Source organism: Silurus aristotelis (genome assembly GCF_946808225.1).
Source record: "Silurus aristotelis genome assembly, chromosome: 5".
NCBI classification, from domain to species: Eukaryota; Metazoa; Chordata; class Actinopteri; order Siluriformes; family Siluridae; genus Silurus; species Silurus aristotelis.
In genome coordinates, this window is record NC_139578.1 from 5,126,654 (window position 1) to 5,150,023 (window position 23,370).

At 38.1% G+C, this 23,370-nt stretch overlaps 3 protein-coding genes across 9 annotated transcripts in view; 1 reads left to right on the forward strand and 2 right to left on the reverse strand.

The window, feature by feature from the left end:
• The window catches only part of chd8 (chromodomain helicase DNA binding protein 8), a 58,851-nt gene extending 54,588 nt beyond the window's left edge, over positions 1-4,263 (forward strand). For all 7 annotated transcript variants that reach the window (XM_083541598.1, XM_083541601.1, XM_083541600.1 and 4 more), the window contains one exon: positions 3,430-4,263. In XM_083541598.1, coding sequence (XP_083397724.1) covers positions 3,430-3,780 — 351 coding nt within the window. In that variant the 3' untranslated portion in view covers positions 3,781-4,263. The remainder of the gene's footprint in view (positions 1-3,429) is intronic.
• LOC310726363 (uncharacterized protein) overlaps positions 1-23,370 on the reverse strand; it is a 336,210-nt gene that overhangs the window by 268,912 nt on the left and 43,928 nt on the right. The window lies entirely within an intron of this gene.
• Positions 22,041-23,227, reverse strand: gpr25 (G protein-coupled receptor 25). The gene has a single exon (XM_083542442.1). It carries the CDS (start codon positions 23,183-23,185, stop codon positions 22,097-22,099), a length of 1,089 nt encoding a protein of 362 aa, XP_083398568.1. The 5' UTR covers positions 23,186-23,227; the 3' UTR covers positions 22,041-22,096.

Below are 23,370 nucleotides of genomic sequence, written 5' to 3' on the forward strand. Positions count from 1 at the left end.
AAATGTCGTCCAAAAATAAATACTACACGATATGTTGATGTCAGCGTTTTGGCAGCCCTATCAGGTCTGCTGTTATAGGTACTGAAAATGCTATCTTTTTTTTCTTTTCTATGGAACTTGCCATCACTCTCAACTAAAGGTCCTGTGCGCCATGATTTATTATTTGACTAGAAGTATGATTGCTTATGTTTAAATTACACTTAAAGCATAAAGTCGATTTTGTGCAGCTTAATTAGTCTTCCCCTCCAGCATACATTTGTATTTGCAAACCATGAGTCCATGGTTCTCCAGATCAATTGTCCAGTTCTGACCATTCTTGGTAATATTTGCCGTCCTACTAAAGTTATCAAATACTAACCTTTTAAATAACTTTTCAATATTTTTAACTTACTCTTAATGTAATTGTATGCCACACACTGGATCTGGTTTGTTGTTCTCTGCTGACCTTACCCTTTTTTTTGTTTTGTTTTTTTTAAACACTGAACATTTTCTGGTTTCCTTCAAAGCTTGCTTAACCCATTAGCCTTCATAATCCATTGTTTAACAGTAGATTAAATAACAAGGGACAAGAGTAACCATGACAAACTATAATTTATTCTAAATGTCTAAGCCTCAAGCATAGAGTTTACATCAGTTTTTCAATTAAAAAACATCTAACAAATGTATTGCTGAATTTGTGTATGTAGTACACCAACAACATGCATAAAAAATGCAGTACTTACACTATGACAAGTCACAAACGCATCCACTGCTGCAAATCCCTGTTTATTTGGAAAGATAAGGATCCACTGAACAACATGCATTTTTGGTCCAACGAAACAATAGTGTTGTAATTTAGATGGTTATTCTTTTCTATAGGTCACAGTACTTCGTGGGATGTATTGTTTGTATGTTTTGGAATAACTTTCGCATAAAAAAAACCAACATCTTGGTGGTAAAAAACCCCAAATATGGCTGGTGGAATATAGTGTTACAAAACAAATGAGACCATTCACTAAAAAAGGCATAGATGGGTGGAATCTTGGACCTAAGCATCCACTCTCTGCAGGTGTGGTGGTGGTTTTTTATGCCCCACCTATTATTTTAGATATTTTATTTTCAGTCAGTAGCATTATGGAATCAACATGATTGATGGAAAATGAAGAATCTTTTTGCGCATTATTAACTTTGAATGATTGACAGTAAAGCCCAAAGTGTATTCTACATACATACATACACACACACATATATATATGTATATATATATTATATATATATATATATATATATATATAATATATATACAGTGGGTACGGAAAGTATTCAGACCCCCTTAAATTTTTCACTTTTTGTTATATTGCAGCCATTTGCTAAAATCATTTAAGTTCATTTATTTTCCTCATGAATGTACACATAGCACCCCATACTGACAGAAAAACACAGAATTGTTCACCTTTTTGCAGATTTATTAAAAAAGAAAAACTGAAATATCACATGGTCCTAAGTATTCAGACCCTTTGCTGTGACACTCATATATTTAACTCAGGTGCTCTCCATTTCTTCTGATCATCCTTGAGATGGTTCTACACCTTCATTTGAGTCCAGAAATGTTTGATGATACTGATTGGACTTGATTAGGAAAGCCACACACCTGTTTATATAAGACCTTACAGATCACAATGCATGTCAGAGCAAATGAGAATCATTAAGGTCAAAGGAACTGCCTGAAGAGCTCAGAGACAGAATTGTGGCAAGGCACAGATCTGGCCAAGGTTCCAAAAAAATTTTTGCTGCACCTAAGGTTCCTAAGAGCACAGTGGCCTCCATAATCCTCAAATGGAAGACGTTTGGGACGACCAGAACCATTCCTAGAGCTGGCCGACCGGCCAAACTGAGCTATCGGGGGAGAAGAGCCTTGGTGAGAGAGGTAAAGAAGAACCCAAAGATCACTGTGGCTGAGCTCCAGAGATGCAGTCGGGAGATGGGAGAAAGTTGTAGAAAGTCAACCATCACTGCAGCCCTCCACCATTCGGGGCTTTATGGCAGAGTGGCCCGACGGAAGCCTCTCCTCAGTGTAAGACACATGAAAGCCCGCATGGAGTTCTCCAAGATGGTGAGAAATAAGATTCTCTGGTCTGATGAGACCAAGATAGAACTTTTTGGCCTTAATTCTAAGCGGTATGTGTGGAGAAAACCAGGCACTTCTCATCACCTGTCCAGTACAGTCTCAACAATGAAGCATGGTGGTGGCAGCATCATGCTGTAGGGGTGTTTTTCAGCTGCAGGGACAGGACGACTGGTTGCAATCAAGGGAAAGATGAATGCGGCCAAGCACAGGGATATCCTGGACGAAAACCTTCTCCAGAGTGCTTTGGACCTCAGACTGGGCTGAAGGTTTACCTTCCAACAAGACAATGACCCTAAGCACACAGCTAAAATAACGATGAAGTGGCTTCACAACAACTCCGTGACTGTTCTTGAATGGCCCAGCCAGAGCCCTGACTTAAACCCAATTGAGCATCTCTGGAGAGACCTAAAAATAGCTGTCCACCAACGTTTACCGTCCAACCTGACAGAACTGGAGAGGACCTGCAAGGAGGAATGGCAGAGGATCCCCAAATCCAGGTGTGAAAGACTTGTTGCATCTTTCCCAAAAAGACTCCTGGCTGTATTAGATCAAAAGGGGGCTTCTACTAAATACTGAGCAAAGGGTCTGAATACTTAGGACCATGTGATATTTTAGTTTTTCTTTTTTAATAAATCTGCAACAGTGTCAACAATTCTGTGTTTTTCTGTCAATATAGGGTGCTGTGTGTACATTAATGAGGAAAATAAATGAACTTAAATGATTTTAGCAAATGGCTGCGAAATAAAAAAGAGTGAAAAATTAAAGGGGGTCTAAATACTTTCCGTACCCACTGTATATATATATATATATATATATATATATATATATATATATATATATATATATATATATATATATATATATATATATATATATAACCCTAACCCTTTATAATACATATATATTCATCTGTATATTATTGTTCATAGTACATATATATTCATATTCATCTGTAATTATATTCATAGTACATATTTATTAAACTGTATATTCTTAGTACATATATATTCATCTGTGGTACTACATATATAGTACATATACATCTTTAAATGACTGTTTATAGTCTATATTACCATTCTATTTAACTATGTAAATCATGTAAAAACTGTATATCCTGCACTTGCTGTTATTGCACTCTGGTTAGACCCAAACTGCATTTCGTTGCCTTGTACTTGTACATGTGTAATGACAATAAAGTTGAATCTAATCTAATTTGATTAGAAAATAGTCATAATAAGTAAATAAAGTAACTAGTTTACTAAAATTGAATACACAAGACGTTCAACATGCTGTTACTAATTGTTAATATATTACTTTCTCAGGGCTTCCTGCCAGAACATTTTTTCCACCAATTGTTGCACACGTCAGTCTCCAGACAGAGCCACAATTACCTCACCAATCCTTCAGCCCAAACTGAGCTTCATCTGGAGGAAGGGGAAAATGAGACACTGGTTTCTGATGGGGCTTACATCATGGATGATGATGATCTGGACAGTACTCACCACTTCCTGACTTCTACTTTTGATGCACAGGTGGAGGCTGGATCACTTGACATGGACAAAGGAGATGCTTTGTCAACTATTGGATATGATAGCTCTGATAGGGAAGCTGTATTGGATGATATAATTATGGCACCTAAAAATTCTGATTCTTCCTCATGTTCAGAAGATTGACCAGGTCTGATTTACTTGATCATGAAATTGTTTTATTGTGTGTAATTCTACACTTTATCCTTTTTTTTTTTGCTGCTTATAAGATTTTTTTTTTTTTCCCATTTAGATTTGTGGCACCATTATTATATAATTTAATATGAATTATTGGCCCATTTTGCAGACTCTAACCACAATAAATTGTATGTCCTCTTTCTCTGTTAAACTGTTGTTCAGCATTCCCTTCATATCCTGTGGCTGTGGGGAGCCTCTGGCTGGACTATTATATTTATATTTTGAGCGGTACCTCAGTCTATTTTAACTGTGCCTGTGTCACAAAGAACATGGCTTTATTTTTTTCAGTGAATACTGCAACCAATGCTTTTTTTTTTTTTTTTTTGTCTATTGTACAATGTATAGTTGGTAATATTAATGCAAAAAATTGTTCATTTTTGTTTGATGAATTGACTCCAACTGATGTAAACATGAATAGCAGTCAACCATGAATTTTCTCTGGCTTATGTTTATTTTGTGTGTGGTGCTGAAAATTCACTTTTATATAAATAATTGAATGATACAAACACTTAGAACAGCATACAAAAAGTAGGATTGTTATTATCAAGCCAAACAATGCCAGAGAATGTCTGTCTAAAAAAAATGTTAATATTGAGTCAGGCACATTTAATATAATAAAGAAATAATGTTTACCAATGGAAAAACAAATTACTTAAAATTGGCTTTTTAAAATGTAGGAATGCACATTTCGAATTGAATGTTCAACTTTTATATTTTAGATATAGATATATCTATATAGATATATAGATATATACTGTGTGAGTCCAATAATTTCATTAGTAGTTGCTCCAGAAAACCAATTGTGGTTAGGATAGTCATAGACAATGAAATGCAGTTCGCATCCAACCATGCTAATAAATTAAACGGTATGTTTATGGTGCAGGGGTTAATGCCACTGAACAAGTAAGGGATGATGCATATCAATAGTCTTAGGGTTAAAGCAAATAAGTCATAATGGTGCAGGAGGTCCAGTTAGAGGTATTATGCATACATATTTATGTGGTAATTATAAACCATGTAAATAGGCACCATAAATAAGCCCTAGCATGATTTTTCAAGGTGCTCGTAAAATAAACCCTAATCCGAAATTAAGCCCAAGTTAAAATCGTCAGCCAGCATTTACGGTAATACCATAATTGCAACACACGATGAATAATAAAATGCCCAAACCCATAACCCTAACCCTAACCCAGATGACCAATCAGAGTACAGGTTGTATCAGGTTGTTTCTATAAATCTTTATAATTCAATGCAAAGTGTGTGTAATATATTTACCATTAACTGTAAGGGAGTAATACCGTATTTTAATGCAACGGTAGATTGTTGTACATGAAAATATAAGACATCCCCGGAAAATAAACCCTATTTCTTGGAGCAGAAATATACATTTAGACCAGACATAGGCAAACTACGGCCCGCAGGCTTATGAGTTTATTAATCCGGCCCGCCGAACGTGACCAAATTCTATTAAAATAGGTACGGGTAAACATTGTTCAATTTACCTTTCCCCTGTAATGCCCACGTTTCCCCAAAATATGGCGCACTTCAGCTACATTGACCTTGTTCGCGTGTATTACTCTCTTCTTCTCTTATGAGCCCTTCTGCAAAAAATTATCTTATCAAAGAAAAGAAAAGTGGATAGTGAGCGCCAAGTGTTTAATATGAAGTGGACAACAAAATATTTTTTCACTGAGGTCCGATCAAAAAGCCCCTCACAGATCCAGGTTAACTGACCAACACCTCTGATTTATCCTGAGAATTGCCACAACAAAACCTACTCCAGATATTGATGAACTGGCAAAACAAGGAGTTCAACAACACTGTTCCTACTGAAACTGAACTTGAGTTTTTATGCTGTGTTTATTGATGCACTGGCAAAAAAAAAAAAAAAAAGAATCAACAAGCTGTTGATGTTTTGGCACTTGAAACTAAATTTGTGTTTTTCTGCTGTGTTTATTCAACTGAAATGTAATTTTTTTTTTTATACGGCCCCTTTATACAGTGGGTACGGAAAGTATTCAGACCCCCTTAAATTTTTCACTCTTTGTTATATTGCAGCCATTTGCTAAAATCATTTAGGTTCATTCTTCTTCCTCATTAATGTACACACAGCACCCCATACTGACAAAAACACAGAATTGTTGACATTGTTGCAGATTTATTAAAAAAGAAAAACTGATATATCACATGGTCCTAAGTATTCAGACCCTTTGCTCAGTATTTAGTAGAAGCCCCCTTTTGATCTAATACAGCCAGGAGTCTTTTTGGGAAAGATGCAACAAGTCTTTCACACCTGGATTTGGGGATTCTCTGCCATTCCTCCTTGCAGATCCTCTCCAGTTCTGTCAGGTTGGATGGTAAACGTTGCTGGACAGCCATTTTAAGGTCTCTCCAGAGATGCTCAATTGGGTTTAAGTCAGGGCTCTGGCTGGGCCATTCAAGAACAGTCACGGAGTTGTTGTGAAGCCACTCCTTCGTTATTTTAGCTGTGTGCTTAGGGTCATTGTCTTGTTGGAAGGTAAACCTTCGGCCCAGTCTGAGGTCCAGAGCACTCTGGAGAAGGTTTTTGTCCAGGATATCCCTGTACTTGGCTGCATTCATTTTTCCCTCGATTGCAATCAGTCGTCCTGTCCCTGCAGCTGAAAAACACCCCCACAGCATGATGCGGCCACCACCATGCTTCACTGTTGGGACTGTATTGGACAGGTGATGAGCAGTGCCTGGTTTTCTACACACATACCGCTTAGAATTAAGGCCAAAAAGTTCTATTTTGGTCTCATCAGACCAGAGAATCTTATTTCTCACCATCTTGGAGTCCTTCAGGTGTTTTTTGGCAAACTCCATGCGGGCTTTCAGGTGTCTTACACTGAGGAGAGGCTTCCGTCGGGCCACTCTGCCATAAAGCCCCGACTGGTGGAGGGCTGCAGTGATGGTTGACTTTCTACAACTTTCTCCCATCTCCTGACTGCATCTCTCGAGCTCAGCCACAGTAATCTTTGGGTTCTTCTTTACCTCTCTCACCAAGGCTCTTCTCCCCCGATAGATCAGTTTGGCTGGGCGGCCAGCTCTAGGAAGGGTTCTGGTCGTCCCAAACGTCTTCCATTTGAGGATTATGGAGGCCACTGTGCTCTTAGGAACCTTAAGTGCAGCAGAAATCTTTTTGTAACCTTGGCCAGATCTGTGCCTTGCCACAATTCTGTCTCTGAGCTCTTCAGGCAGTTCCTTTGACCTCATGATTCTCATTTGCTCTGACATGCATTGTGATCTGAAAGGTCTTATATAGACCGGTGTGTGGCTTTCCTAATCAAGTCCAATCAGTATAATCAAACACAGCTGGACTCAAATGAAGGTGTAAAACCATCTCAAGGATAATCAGAAGAAATGGAAAGCACCTGAGTTAAATATATGAGTGTCACAGCAAAGGGTCTGAATACTTAGGACCATGTGATATTTCAGTTTTTCTTTTTTAATAAATCTGCAACAATGTCAATAATTCTGTGTTTTTCTGTCAATATGGGGAGCTGTGTGTACATTCATGAGGAAGAAGAATGAACTTAAATGATTTTAGCAAATGGCTGCAATATAACAAAGAGTGAAAAATTTAAGGGGGTCTGAATAATTTCCGTACCCACTGTATATATATATATATATATATATATATATATATATATATATATATATATATATATATATATATATATATATATATATATATATATCCTGGCCCGGCCCCTCTTTCAAATTTTAGAACCCATTGTGGCCCGTGAGTGAGAAAGTTTTCCCACCCCTGATTTAGACCCAGTCTTATTTTCAGGGAAACACGGTATATTTAAATGGCAATAATGTACAAATAAAATTCTAATATAAATACTGGTTAATTGCAGTAAAGTGCAACTGTTCAGTTGTTATCAGGTGAAGGCTGGTAGTGCTTACTAACGGACTTCAACAAATGCTCATTTAATAACACTAAACAATGTGGCTTTGCACAGAAAACGCTTTTTTTGCTGTACTTTTTTTTTTATATTATATACTGTGGTAATGCATGCTTGTAGTTCACTGACCGTTCACTGACACTGCCATATTTCGATTTAAGTCATGTTTCACCTTATTAATAGTGTTCCTGTATTAAGAGGTCTTAAGAGGTCTCCCATGGCCATCTGTATGGTATCTTGGCAATGTTTTAATTTACAGCAAAACATTCGAGGAACATCTACCTAGTTTAAAGGAAGTGTTTACAAGAATTGGGTCTGAAATTAAGGTTTGAAATCAAATCCAAAAAAATGCCAATTGGCTAGAGATCACGTGGTCTTTCTGTGCCATGTTGTCCCCCAGGAGGGACTTCAGCCGGACCCACGTAATACGGAAAAGGTGAGAAACTGGCCGACACCCAAGTCTCATTCTGGATTCAGAGCTTTTGTTGGACTTTGCTCCCACAACAGACGATTTGTAAAAGTTTTTTTCCAAACATGCAGCTCAGATTAACCTGCTTGTGGGCAAAAATGCAACTTGATTGTGAACGGTCATTCAATTATCTGAGATGTGTTAACCTGTGCCTAAGTTGCGACACTGCCTGATTTTAATATGCCATTCAGCATAAAAGTATTTTAGGCGAACGATTGGGTACTTCACGTAATCCCGGGTTCTTGATGATAGAGTGGTGTTTCACTATGGGAATCACTTTGGGTGTGACCAACTACGGAAGCTCCTGACACCATGTCTCTCTTGACCCCTTACAACTTAATTGTAGCAAGATTTCTTTCCGTTCCTGTGCAGGGAGGGAAGTGTTGGTGAAACCCCTCACTCTGTTAGCAAAAAACCGGGGATTAAGTATCCCATCGTTCTTTTTCTAACTTCTAACCACTTGCACATGATCCCATTATACCTAAATTACATGGGCTCTGACCTTCTGGCTCCTAGCAAACTTGTGCTAAGGATGACTCACACACTTTTGTAGGGCCCATAATGTCGCCACCCCCCTAGTTAAGTGGGCTTTTAGACCCTCAGCCAACTGAGAACCTATGCATTCATATGCCAGAGATATAGCCCCAACAATCTAGTGGGAAAGCCACTGTCTTGACAACGGCTTCCCCTTGTGAGGAGCAGCCCAAGACACAAACAGCTGGTCATTCTTCCTGATGCCTGCTGTTCTTTTGACATATGTATGGAGAGCCCACACTGGACATAAGGAAGTCAACCTCTCCTACTCCCGAGAAAAGAATGGTGGAGGGGTGGAAAGCCGAAAGCTCTGTACATCTATAAGAAGAATCAACACTACTTTAGGTGCAAACACCGGGTTAGGGCAAAAGGAAACCTTTGTGAGCCCTGGGGAGAGAAATACAGTGGACACTGAGCGTTTTCTCGCAAGGCGAAGAGATCTATGGCAACCCGGAAGTATCTCTGACATATCTGTTACACCACGTGTGTGCAGTTTCCATTCCCCGTACATGGGGTTTTCCCTGGACAATAAATCTGCACCCCATGTTCAATTCAATTAAATTTTTATTATTTATTTTTATTTGTATTGCACTTTCTACAATAAACATTGTCTCAACACAGCTTTACACAGATAATGTGGTGATAAAAATGAATAAGATGTTATTTATAAGTGTGAGACGGTGGCGATTGTGGCAAGGAAACCCCGAGATGGCATAAGGAAGAAACCTTGAGAGAAACCAGACTCAAGAGGGAACCTATCCTCATCTGGGTTGCATCGAATGTCCATATATTTGCAGATAAACGATGTTGCAGGGTACAGTGATTGTGATCAGAAGCAAACTGTAGTCCTGAGTCAGTGCAGCAGACTGTTGAATGTTCCATACACCTAGAGTTGCTCTGATAAATAGAAGCCTTGTGTCACACCATCAGTTTTCTAGCCAACTGATGTAGATGAAGGGAGCATATCCCTCCCTGCTGGTTGATGTAAGCGACCACCGTGGAATTGTCGGTCTTCACTGGAACATACTGGCCCTTTATTAAGGTCAAAAACTGTTTCAGAGCTAAAAACACAGCCAAGAACTGGATCAGCTGTGGAGGCCAAACGCTGTTCACAGCTCTGCCAATTATGGTCGATCTCCCCGCCCTCTAAAGACGCGTCCATTATCATAGTAACTTTCGACGACACCACCCCCAAGGGAATCCCTGACTGAAGAGTCGCAGGGCTTTCCCATTAGCGAAGCGTTTTGACGCACGTATACATTATTTTTACCGGTCGACTGAGATGTCGCCGTGGACACAACCGGAGACGCACGACCCGTCGCTGAAAATCCCTCATTATAAGGAGCCCCAGATGTACTACAGAAATTATAGGGGCCATTAAACCCAGCAATCATAAGCACACCCTGAACGGGATCACTTTCCCTGTCCGAAAATGGGAGAGACACTGTATGAGAGATGCAATTGTCTGATTGCAATTGCATGACTTAATAGGAGATGGAATCTCTACTGAGACCCAGATATTCTGTACACTGCACAGGTTTCAAGTTTCTCTTTTCCTTGTTTATTCTAAATCCCAAGTTGTAGAGATGCATGACCACACTCTCAGCATCTCTGTTTGCTCGCTCTCTTGATGAGGAGCATATCAGATAATCTTCTATGTAATTCAATATTTGTATCCCGTTGTTCCTCAATGGTAAAAGAGCCGCTTCCACACATTTGCTGAAAGTTCTCAGAGCTAGAGGCAGTCCGAACGGAATGGTTTAAAACTCGTAGGCAGTGCCTCTGTGTGCAAATCTCAGACATTTTATGTGGAAATGCATGTCCGACAAATTGATCTTCACAAACAAATCATTTGGACGTATCAACCGACAGAGTACTTTGTGTTTCAACATTTGAAATGAGAATTTCCTTAGGTGCTTGTTTAACACACGTAGGTCTAAGATCGGACAAAGAGATGTGCTCCCTCTCTTATGGATCACAAAGCGGAGCCTGCCAGAGCGTTCTTCTAATTTAATCGTGTGTTTGTTTAGCTGCAGGAGCGACGTACACAGGAGAAGCAAAGACGTGAGTAAAAGTCAATTTTTTTTTTTTTTTTCAGCTTTTCCAACTCTGATCGCTCGTTTGTTTAAAAGAGAGTCGATCTCGGCTATTGGAATGCGAGCCGACTCTCCCTCGCCCGTTGACAATAACACCCCATTGAATCTGGGGGGTTTCATGGCGAATGGAAGTCTGTATCCCCGTGAAATGGTGCTTAACACCCACGGATGGGCAGCGTTTGCTCGCCAGTTGAAAATGCGTGCAGAAAGAAGACCCCTGTATACTTCTGTTCTGCTTTGGTCGCATGTTGATGACATCATGACCGTCGCTGCACTGAGTTCTGCTGTAAGAGTGAGCACTTCCTGCAGCAGTGAGACTAGGGGGGTGCTTGATACTTTTCTGCAAACTCATGCCCTCGGCTGTCCGCCTGGATGCGAAAGTTTCACCGTTATTGAGTTTTTTCAACTAGGGGTGCATATCGCCATCAGTCCAGGGTTTGCATGCGATGCTGTGATTTTTATTGAACAGACGTGTAAAATGAGATGCGCCTGAAAACATTGTGTGAGTGCTTGGAGACACTAAACAGTTCCTTTCATTCCTCCGTGTCTGCTTGCATGGTAAACAAAGGTTAACAGCTTCATCCTCTTGTTTCCTGACAGTGCTGGTCTCTCTCATCTTCTCAAGAGCTGGACCAAACAGACCTTTAGCGGAGTCGTAAGCAGCATCCATCACCTCCGCTTTCTGCGTGTCGCACAAGCCTGACAGGTTCAGCCATAACTCTCTCTCACCTGACACCATCAAGCCCATCACACGGCCGCAGCCTTGAACTGTGACTCGTGAAGAGCACAGAATTAAGTCATTTAATTCACACATATCTCATCTCAGAGTGTCGGGTTGGGCACTCCTGTGTCGAGCTGTCACCCCATCTTCTCCAAAATATCTGCCTGGTACGCATCCCCCGTCCCTTGCATCTCTAACTTAGTGCAGCTTACCTTTAAAGAGGCTCAACCAATGGCGAGACATCTCCTTCATGCAAGCCAGCACGGCAGGCAGGAGTTGTCTCGCTGCAGATTGAACAGGCAGCAGCCTTTTCCCGCCATAATGGTCTCTTTCACCTCCTTCCATGTCCTGAGCTGTGGGCCAAGCTACTCCTAGTTTTGCTGCGGATCGTTCACATACCTTGTGCAGGTTACTGTCCGCCTGCGAGGCCGAGTCACCCGCGCTGTGCAGTCTCGACTGTTGGGCCAGGAAGAGACAACTGTCGTCCTCATCCTCGTCCTCCATATCCAAATAGAGGAGGTCAGAGTTAGCATCGTCCTCTGCGTCCTGGTAGCACTTTTGTTCCTCCTCCTTTGTGAGGAGGTTCTCGAACAGAGGTGGCATGACCGGCTATTCGGCCTCCATCAAGTCCGCCCAGCTCATGGTAGCTTGGTCGATGGTCAACGGCTGTAGATTTTTGACAGAATCCAATGATTTGTGAATTTAACACTTGTAACTATTGTAATTTATTCACAATAGCAAAATTGAAACCTGTAAAAAGAGGAAATGTCCCATTTTAAGAAATAAAATAGGTTCATTTTGAATTTGTTTGCAGCAACATGTGCCCAAAAAAGTTGGGACATGGCAAAAAATAGCTTGTAAATTAAGTGTTACTGAAAAGAAACATCTGGAGGAACATTTTGCAACTAATTATTTTCATTGCCAACAACTCAGGAACATAATCTAATTGTATTAAAAAGGAATCTTAAAGAGACAGAGCCCCTCAGAAATAAACTTGGGCAGGGGTTCAATATTCTGTGAAAATCTCCATAATTTCAATGATCCCAGGCCGCACAGCTGCACAGAGTGGCCTCCAATCGAAGAGAACATCATCCAGAGGCAGGCCCGGGACGAAACAGGCAACTCAGAGGGGAGGAAAAGGGCAGGAACAGTGGTCACTGGTACCTCAGGAGCATGTCTAACTTGACCAAGAGAGAGAAAGAGCAGAGGGGTGATGGGGAGAGAAAGATATGGGTTAAAATGTATCCTTATTTTGGTATAAAAGTTAAGGACACTGGGGACTCCAGCAAGGCTCGCTATTACAGCTTAACTAAAAGGGAGAGCCAGAAGGTAAAACAGACATTAGGGGTCTCTGGGATAAGAGACGGCCCGCCACACCACCATCATCAAACCTGAGTGAGAGAGAGGGGATGACAGCATACAAATATCCTAGTTCACCAAACACTCTACATCCATGATCCATCCAGATCTGCTCCTTTAACTAGGAAAAACCTACTAGACTTGAACACTGAGACTATGTCTGAGTCCCGAACAGTAATTGAAAGGCATACCTGTGGGGCTTTATAAGAGAAAGATTTGCCCCCTGCTGTCTTCATTATTTGAGGTACTAACAAATAGCCTGCACCTTTTAATCTAAGTAGGCATGAGGGATCATAATGATACAGAAGTTCATTCAGATACTGCGGCGTGAGACCGTGAAGTGTTCGATGTGTATTTTATAATCAATGCGAGATTTAATTGGGAGCCAGTGTAAAACAGGGGTATGTGGTCATATTTTCTAGATCTAGTAAGGACTCTTGTTGCTGCATTCTGGACTAACTGAAGTTTTTTTTATGCACTTACTCAAACACACAGAAAGAAAAGCGTTACAGTAGTCTAATCTAGATGTAACAAAAGCATGAACTAGTTTTGCATCTTTTAACTACATAATTTTTCAAATCCTGGCTATCCTGGCCTTCACATGAGTATTCACATGAGACTCCAAGTAAAGACTAGAGTTAATGATTACACCAAAGTCTTTGACTGCTGTTCACACTGAGATAGAAACACCATCCAGAGATGTTACGTAATCAAAAAGTTAACTTCTAGCTGCATGTGGTCCTAGTAAAAGTACTTCTGTCTTATCCAAATTGAGCAGAAGGAAGCTATCAAGCATCCACTGTCTAATGTCCTTTACACACTCCTCCTTTACACACTCCACATTGTTAAGCTGATCTCTCATCTGGCTTTGCAGAAGTATAAATGTGTATCATCAGCAGTGTTGTGCTAGTTATTAAGAAATAGTAACTAGTTACAGTTACTAGTTACTTCATTCAAAAAGTAACTCAATTACTTTGTTGATTACTTACACCAAAAAGTAATGCGTTACTGTTAAAAGTAACTTTTTAGTAACTTTTTTAAAGAACGTTCTTTAATGTTCCCATTAATGCCCTTTTATGTGTTATGGTCTATACAAACACAAAACTGACTTGAACACAAAGTAATTTGTAAACACTATTTTATTTAAGTCAGGCCAGCACAAACTAAATATATCACAAGGATTTCTAAAATAAATAACAACACAAGCTGAATAATATATTTAGAATCAAAAACTAAAGAGGCCTGTAGTTTCTGGAGTTGCTTTGACAGCTTGGAGTTGCTGTTTATCGCAGTAGATCCGACCTTCGAACCAGAAAGACACAGCTTACATTTGACTAAAAGGTTTTTGTCTTTATGCTCAACTAAAGTGAAATAATGAGCATATTTCCACTTTGAGAAACTCGTCTTGCTCTTGCCTTGACTCCATTACTGCCGCACAGACCTGAATAAACAGAAACATGCCCACAGTGTTTACAGTGGTTGGCTTCCACCAATCCTACAATGCGTCGCTGCTCTAAACAGGTTAGACTGTAGGCTACACTTCAGCCAAAATTAATTCATTTTAAAAAGTAACGGACAACGCACCATGCGGTACCGGTAACAGAGTTAATTTATTTAAAATGTAATGCGTTACAGTATTAGTTACTGTCAAAAGTAACTGTGTTACAGAAATGCGTTACTAGTAACTCGTTATTGCACAACACTGATCATCAGCATAGGAATGGAAGCTGATACCATGTGTACCTATAATTTCACCCAGAGGCAGCATATACAAAGAGAAAAGCAGTGGGCGTAAGACACATCCTTGCAGAACACCAAACTTTACTTTAGAAAATGTAGAGAACTCACTTTTTACATTAACAAACTGTTTGTTAGTCAGTCAAAAAAGACCTAAGCTAGGAGAAAGCTGTTCCCTTTCTTCCAACATTTTTTGGTCTAGCAAGAAGGAGATTATGAATCAATGGTGTCAAAAGCTGCACTAAGATCAAGCAAAACCCTAATCAGAGGCCAATAGCAGGCCTTTTACCTCTTTAAACAGCGGTTTCTCTGTGCTACGATGAGCCTAAATCCTGACTGATACATTTCGAAAATGTTATTCCTAAGTACGTGTTAGCATGACTGCTGTGCTACAACCTTTGCTCCAATCTTGTAAATAAAGGGGAGGTTTGACATTGGCCTTAAGTGGGACAGTTGACAAGGGTCAAGGTCAGGTTTCTTAATAGATAACTGCCAGTTTGAATGATTTAGGTACATAACCACTGCTAATAAAGGAAAGGTTTGACATTGGCCTCAAGTGGGACAGCTGACAAGGGTCAAGGTCAGGTTTCTAAATTGATAACTGCCAGTTTAAATGATTTAGGTACATAACCAGTGCTGATGGAAGAGTGTATTAACAGGTTCAAGAACTTCTGGAATTAAATGTTTAGGTATGTATGTATGTATGTATGTATGTATGTATGTATGTATGTATGTATGTATGTATGTATGTATGTATGTTAGGGATCGAGAATACAAGTTTATGATTTTTATGAGGAAATCAATTAAATTAATTTATTCTCTTGAATAGAAGTAAAACTTTGTAATTCATTGTTTGTTATAATTATATTGCTATCTACAGGGTTATTTATAAAAAAAATTTGCCTGAGGGGAGTTACATTATCTAGAGCAGTGGTCCCCAACCCCTGGCACCGGTCCGTCGGTCAATTAGTACCAGGCCATACAGAAAGAATACATAACTTACATTATTTTTGTTTTTTTATTATCTGATTCTGAATGTTTTATTTTGGAAAATTACCGGATTCTCGCCAGCCTTTGACTCACTCTTAATGCATGTCAAGATGTTTGCCTCGGTCACGTCTTACATGTTTTATGCCTACACCCGCTACCTTCTTAAAGGGGCTGCTCCGGCCGGTAACACATAATACATTACTGCTAAATTGAAACCCCCAAGCTAGCAAAATTAACAAAAACAACACAATGAATTCACGTTTATTATTATATCTAGAAAATGCCAGTTTTTATGCCGGTCATATCATTTTATTTTGTTGTATTTATCTGCCACACCTTTAAGGCGGATCAAGAGTGTAACATTTTGATTAATCTTTAATCATCAAAAAAATCTTCCTGCTTATCAAAATGAAAATTAAAGTCACCAACAATTATTGCTTTGTTTAAAGAAGTAGCTGGATTTGTAATGAAATCTGCAAATTCTAGAAATAAAAGCAGAGTATTGCTCCGGGTGTCTATAAATAATAATAAATGGAATTGACTGACTTTATTTGCTTTTCAGACGCAAAATCTTTTATTTTGGTGTAAAGAACTTTTAATGTGTTACATTTGTGTTTATTTTTTTACATCAGTGCATTGATGAGATATACCCTAATTTCCTGTTTATTGCATTTGCCAGCACATGACAGGAGAACACTTTTAATGATCAAAAATCGTATAAAAATTTTGGAGGGGTAGAAAATGGCACTTTAGAAGTAAGCATTTTAACGTTATTTAAATGTAAAAAAATGTTGTATAGTTTCACTTATGGTACAAAAGATGCTTATCGGTTTTTGCTTCACTGCATAACGTAGGAGAAACCGCATCACTTCCTGTTCCACATCACTTAGTGGCTTTTAAGATTTGTTGTCTCATTACAGACAAACTGTTTGTATTCAAAGCCTTCAAAATTCTTTTAATTACTTTTGTGAGGCATCTGAAGATTATTTATAAAAAATGTCATGTTTAAGAGAAGTATACATTTTTTTGACAAAATCACATCATGTGTGGACCTCAACCCAGAGAATCCAAATATGCCTGACTTTAAAATGTTGCATGCATAGTTCAAAAGTTACTGTATCTCCAAATTAGGTGGAAAATTTTAGCAAATGGTGGCTTATAGAGTTGGCAGCACTAAATTAGGCCTAAATTATGGTTACCACTTTTAGACTTTTAGAGACTTCCTTAATTATGCACTTCCTCTTCTGAACTGATCTGCAAATTTCCCCTAAACATTCTAGTTTAATATGCAGTAGTTTAAACTTTTAACTAATTTAAATGATTTATTGTAATGCGCAATTCTTAAGTTTTACATATGCTATCTCTTTTATTCTGCTTGCACCTTTTACAATAAAAGTTTTAATAATTTAATTTTGTATTCTTTCATAATTTCTTATTGTACATGATGTATGCATACACACAGACTAAATTATATTACAGTGTTATTGGGCCAGAAAAAAAAGGATTATAAATAAATAGATTATAATCCACCACTGTGCAATCCTGTGTCACTATCACTGGCTGTCTTCATCTCAATGCAATTAAAATTAGCAGCTGAAACACATACATTTTAAACTAATTCATGTGCACACAAAATATCTGACAATTATTGGGTAAAACTCTGACACAATATATGCTCCATAACAGCCATACATAATAGAGCACTTAGACCTGAGGTCAAGTTTTTCAAGTTTAAGTGAAAATGTTTTTAACTCAAAAATGTTGGTGTTAGCTGTGGCTAATCATGTCAGACTTCAACTGTGTTGAAAGTCTATGTACACTTTCCCACTGTCACGCTGGGGCAAAGCATTAGTTTTATTTATACAGTATGTAACTGACTGTTGCTGTGTCATGAACAAGCATTACAGGTTTTTGGTTATATTTTTTAATACAATTTGATTCGTATAAAGCTTCTAAAAATGAATATTGTCTAATAGCAGGGACACTTCCCTGAACTGCACAGATGTAAACTTATGTGCCAATCCTAAACAATTAGCCATCTAACTAGACACAATCAAACAATGCTTAACCTAACTAGGTTAAGATTAAAGGTGTAATTATGGAATGTGATACAATCCATTGTGGTGCAGGACTTTTAAATGTAACATGCATTTACATTAAATAAACAAATCTTTGCAACCTAATACAAATAAAGCACTCATAATCATATACATTTTATACCTAATTACAATTAAAATCTGTGGTTGTGGCAATTTAGCTATATGCTGCACTTCCAGTGGAGGAAAATTAGTGAATAACAACAGCACATGAGATTTTAAATGAACTCAAATTGCTCTTGCTGTGTGGTGTTACAGTGAGGAAAATAAGTATTTGAACACCCTGCTATTTTGCAAGTTCTCCCACTTAGAAATCATGGACGGGTCTGAAATTGTCATCGTAGGTGCATGTCCACTGTGAGAGACATAATCTAAAAAAAACAATCCAGAAATCACAATATATGATTTTTAAACTATTTATTTGTATGATACAGCTGCAAATAAGTATTTGAACACCTGTCTATCAGCTAGAATTCTGACCCTCAAAGACCTGTTAGTCTGCCTTTAAAATGTCCACCTCCACTACATTTATTATCCTAAATTAGATGCACCTGTTTAAGGTCGTTAGCTGCATAAAGACACCTGTCCACCCCATACAATCAGTAAGAATCCAACTACTAACATGGCCAAGACCAAAGAGCTGTCCAAAGACACTAGAGACAAAATTATACACCTCCACAAGGCTGGAAAGGGCTACGGGGAAATTGCCAAGCAGCTTACTGAAAAAAGGTCCACTGTTGGAGCAATCATTAGAAAATGGAAGAAGCTAAACATGACTGTCAATCTCCCTCGGACTGGGGCTGCATGCAAGATCTCACCTCATGGGGTCTCAATGATCCTAAGGAAGGTGAGAAATCAGCCCAGAACTACACGGGAGGAGCTGGTCAATGACCTGAAAAGAGCTGAGACCACCGTTTCCAAGGTTACTGTTGGTAATACACTAAGATGTCATTGTTTGAAATCATGCATGGCACGAAAGGTTCCCCTGCTTAAACCAGCACATGTCCAGGCACGTCTTAAGTTTGCCAATGACCATTTGGATGATCCAGAGGAGTCATGGGAGAAAGTCATGTGGTCAGATGAGACCAAAATAGAACTTTTGGGTCATAATTCCACTAAACGTGTTTGGAGGAAGAAGAATGATGAGTACCATCCCAAGAACACCATCCCTACTGTGAAGCATGGGGGTGGTAGCATCATGCTTTGGGTGTGTTTTTCTGCACATGGGACAGGGCGACTGCACTGTATTAGGGAGAGGATGACTGGGGCCATGTATTGCAAGATTTTGGGGAACAACCTCCTTCCCTCAGTTAGAGCATTGAAGATGGGTCGAGGCTGGGTCTTCCAACATGACAATTACCTGAAGCACACAGCCAGGATAACCAAGGAGTGGCTCTGTAAGAAGCATATTAAGGTTCTGGCGTGGCCTAGCCAGTCTCCAGACCTAAACCCAATAAAGAATCTTTGGAGGGAGCTCAAACTCCATGTTTCTCAGCGACAGGCCAGAAACCTGACTGATCTCGAGAAGATCTGTGTGGAGGAGTGGGCCAAAATCCCTCCTGCAGTGTGTGCAAACCTGGTGAAAAACTACAGGAAACGTTTGACCTCTGTAATTGCAAACAAAGGCTACTGTACCAAATATTAACATTGACTTTCTCAGGTGTTCAAATACTTATTTGCAGCTGTATCATACAAATAAATAGTTAAAAAAATCATACATTGTGTTTTCTGCATTTTTTTTTACATTATGTCTCTCACAGTGGACATGCACCTATGATGACAATTTCAGACCCCTCCATGATTTCTAAGTGGGAGAACTTGCAAAATAGCAGGGTGTTCAAATACTTATTTTCCTCACTGTATACTCTGATCAGTCTGCGTTGTTGGGGGTACAAAAGGATGTAAACCCCTTCACAGTTTACCTTAATTTTGCTGAGATTACTTTTTTTTATTATTTATTTCTAAAAATATTTCCTTGAATAATTTTAAACTTCTTTGTATTAAATATAGACAGTACTGAATTATTAAGTATTCATTATAGACAGTATTCAATACAAAATAAAACAAAACAAAAGCAATGCCAAAAAAGAGTTTTATCATAATTTGCCTTTTGGCCTATTATATACATAATATAACCATGTACAACCATGTATTTGTTTCCACTTTGGTCAATAAAATGTTTTGTTTTATTTCAGTGGCAAACAGCAGGGATATTGTCTCTGTGTTTTCTGGTTAAGGTGATTACCAGATGTATTTTAGACTAGCAGAATAGTCAGTAATTTCATGGGGGGGTTCCCCTGCCTTCTCTGCAAAAGAACACTTTTGTTTTTAATTATATTAAGTCAAACCAATGTTAGTCTGATCCTTAAATGTATTTACAAAATTTGTATTACTAATGGGAGACTTACACCAATATACTGCATAGTTTAAATTAATCAATTTACTTCGTAGTTATTTTATTACTACAAAAAGTAACTGTGCTAAAATATACTCTGTGGGTTTTTTCCAGTTCTATTCTGTAACCTTTAACCATGAATTTGTGATGATGTAAAAATGAAAATACCAACCTACATTTTTACTGTTAACCTTAAACTTTAAAAATACACATTTTTACAGATTACATTTCCAAACACAGTTGGCACATAAAATAAATACTTGAACTCTCAGAACCAGCTCTGTCATACTAACAAAACATCATTTTGCACTTAGTTAAAAATATATCTATATACTCAAATAATATGCAAGGCCATGCACAGGGGGTGGCCCGGTGGCAAGGACCCCTCTGCCCCTCCGCCTTCAGCGGCTGTGGTGACCCTCCACCAACCTATACAAAATATATACGTTTCTTTTATTTTGATCTGTTCTGTTCGAAAAATGTATTTAAGTCCTTTTTCGAGTACTTCAAATGTTCAGACAACTTTAGAGTTGAATATAATCTTTTAAAAGCTAATTACATTTTTCTTGTTTGATGCCTAAATGTAATTATTTTTTATAGCAGGAATAAAAAACAGCAAGTGGAAGTTTTAACTATTTGAGTACAAACACTATTGCTAGTGATGGTTGTCTGAGATAAATTGAGAGTTCTCGCTGGCACATTCACTAACCACTGACTTAAAAAAAACTGCCGTGTGAGTCATTTGTAAAGAGAACTGCAAGGCTGTGTGGCCTAGTGTGAACCATTGACCTCTCATGTGTTGCTTCTGCAACTTATTTTCTCATGAGAAAATTAAAATTTAAGCGAACTGCTTTGTTGGTCACTATACCATTTTTGGTTGAATTTAGCATGCAAATGGCTAAAATTAACATAGAAAACTTTATTTATTTTGACATTTTTCCACTACTAATGTGAAATTCTTGAACAAGGAAGGAAAGCTGACAAATATGAAAAATGAAACATTATTTAATATTTATATTAAATAAAAATTTCAATACAGTTCGATTTAGTTTCTGAAAGGTGTAAAAAAAAAATACATTTAGGTTATATAGCACTTACAAATACATCACTGATATTGTTAAACTTACAGATTTAATACAGACAAAAGTAAATACATTAAAAAATCCATTAAAAATAAAAGTAAAAATAATTCATATTACATGAATAAAATGTATAAGTGAGCATGAAAAAAGCATGAAAAAAATGAATACTGTAAGAATGGGCATACATTGTGTATTGTAAAGTATATGCATAATACGAAATAATAAATTATTAACAGAAATTATCAATTGTGTTCATTTATATAATTACTAAAATTAATGTTAGACATTTGAAATTCATGATAAGCGGTTTTATCTAAAGTCATAAAGGATACAGGGGGCCGAAATTACCAACAACATTTATAATTTCTGCATTTATTGCATGATTGTATTTATTCTGCAGTTGTTCATAATTTGTTAATTATGTCCCCAGCCCTCAGTCCCCAGCTTTACATTTGGAATATGTTCTGGTAAGCAAAACAATAAGTCACATACACAACTTTATAAAATATGTAACTGGATTTTTTTAATAATTAAAGTTTTTTGAAAATATATTCTGGCACACATTTTAGGAGTTTAAAAACAAAAGCAAAAAGGTTAAACAATGGTATTAACTGCATTTGATTTTTTTTAAGGCATATATAAAATAATATTTTATATATATATATATATATATATATATATATATATATATATATATATATATATATATAATATTATTTTATATATGCCTTAAAAAAATCACATTTATTAAAGCATATATAAAATAATATTATAAAAATACATAGTAATATATTTCTGTTTTTATTAATAATGCTAAATTATTAAAAGTTATAACCTGTTGACACATGCGGAGATCATTTCTTTTGAAGGCCACGGATTGCAGCACTTCCCAGGTTGTCTGAGATACCATTTGAGGCAGTTGAATTAGAGGACATGTAACTTGACTGTATATCCTTGCCCATGCAGAACTTGAACAGTGCAGATGCGCTATGCCTAAAATGCTTATCCAGGAATAAGTAAATGGCAGGATTCAGACAACTGTTCAGAAAGGCCATGCAGGAAGATATGATCAGCCCTTGAGCCAAATATGTGTAGGTGTCATCATCCAGCTTGTCATTTCTGATTTTGCATATGACTTGAGTTGTTCTTAATACATTGTAGGGTAACCAAGATACCAGAAAGACTATAATGATGGTAAAAACAATTTTTAAAGAGTGGCGGCATCTGGCTTCCGCATGTGTATTTCCAGCAGTGACGCAGTGGTGCTGCAGTCTGACCACGATTGAGCCATAAGACAAGAGAATAATAAACACAGGTAGCACAAAAGTCAGAAAAACTGTCAGTAGAATCATACCTTGGAAGAATGAGGAGTCCATGTAATCTATACAAGAGCCATTTTCAGCATTCAACTTGCGATAAACCAGTGATGGTGTACCCAGGAACAGAGATACTCCCCATACAGCTCCACAAGTGAGATGTATACATTTGCTGCTCCGGAGAAAGTTGGAGTCCATGAGGCGCACAATGGCAAGGTATCGATCCACACTCATGCATGTGAGAAAGAAAATGTTGGAAAAGCGGTTGACTGCAATGACATAGCTGCTAATTTTGCACAGCAGCTCCCCAAAGGGCCATTTGTCATGCTGCCAAGCTGAGATGGCCCATAGAGGCAGAGTGAAGACAAACACCAGGTCTGCCACAGCAAGGTTCAGCACAAATGTGTCTACCAAACGTGCATTCTTCTTGTGTCTGTTACCAATAACTATGATGACGAACAGGTTCCCAGTGAATCCAGCAAAGAACATGATGAAATAAAATATGGGGAGATAGATGTGAGATGGGGAGAAAGGTTGCTCCTTCATTGCAGTGACTGATGTTGGAATCACTGTATCATTTAATTCATAGTCATAATAGCTGTAGAGATCATCTAAAACATGACCCATCTTGGTATGAAACAATGCCACCTCAGTGTTGTTTGCTGTCTGTGCTCATTTCATTGGCAAAGCAAAGAAAACCTATTTAGTCACATGCGTGCACATGTGACACAACCACAAACTGCTGCAGCAGATCTTTTTTTTTATTTCCCTGCAACTAAACCATAAAGCAAGCCATTTCATTAAACACACTT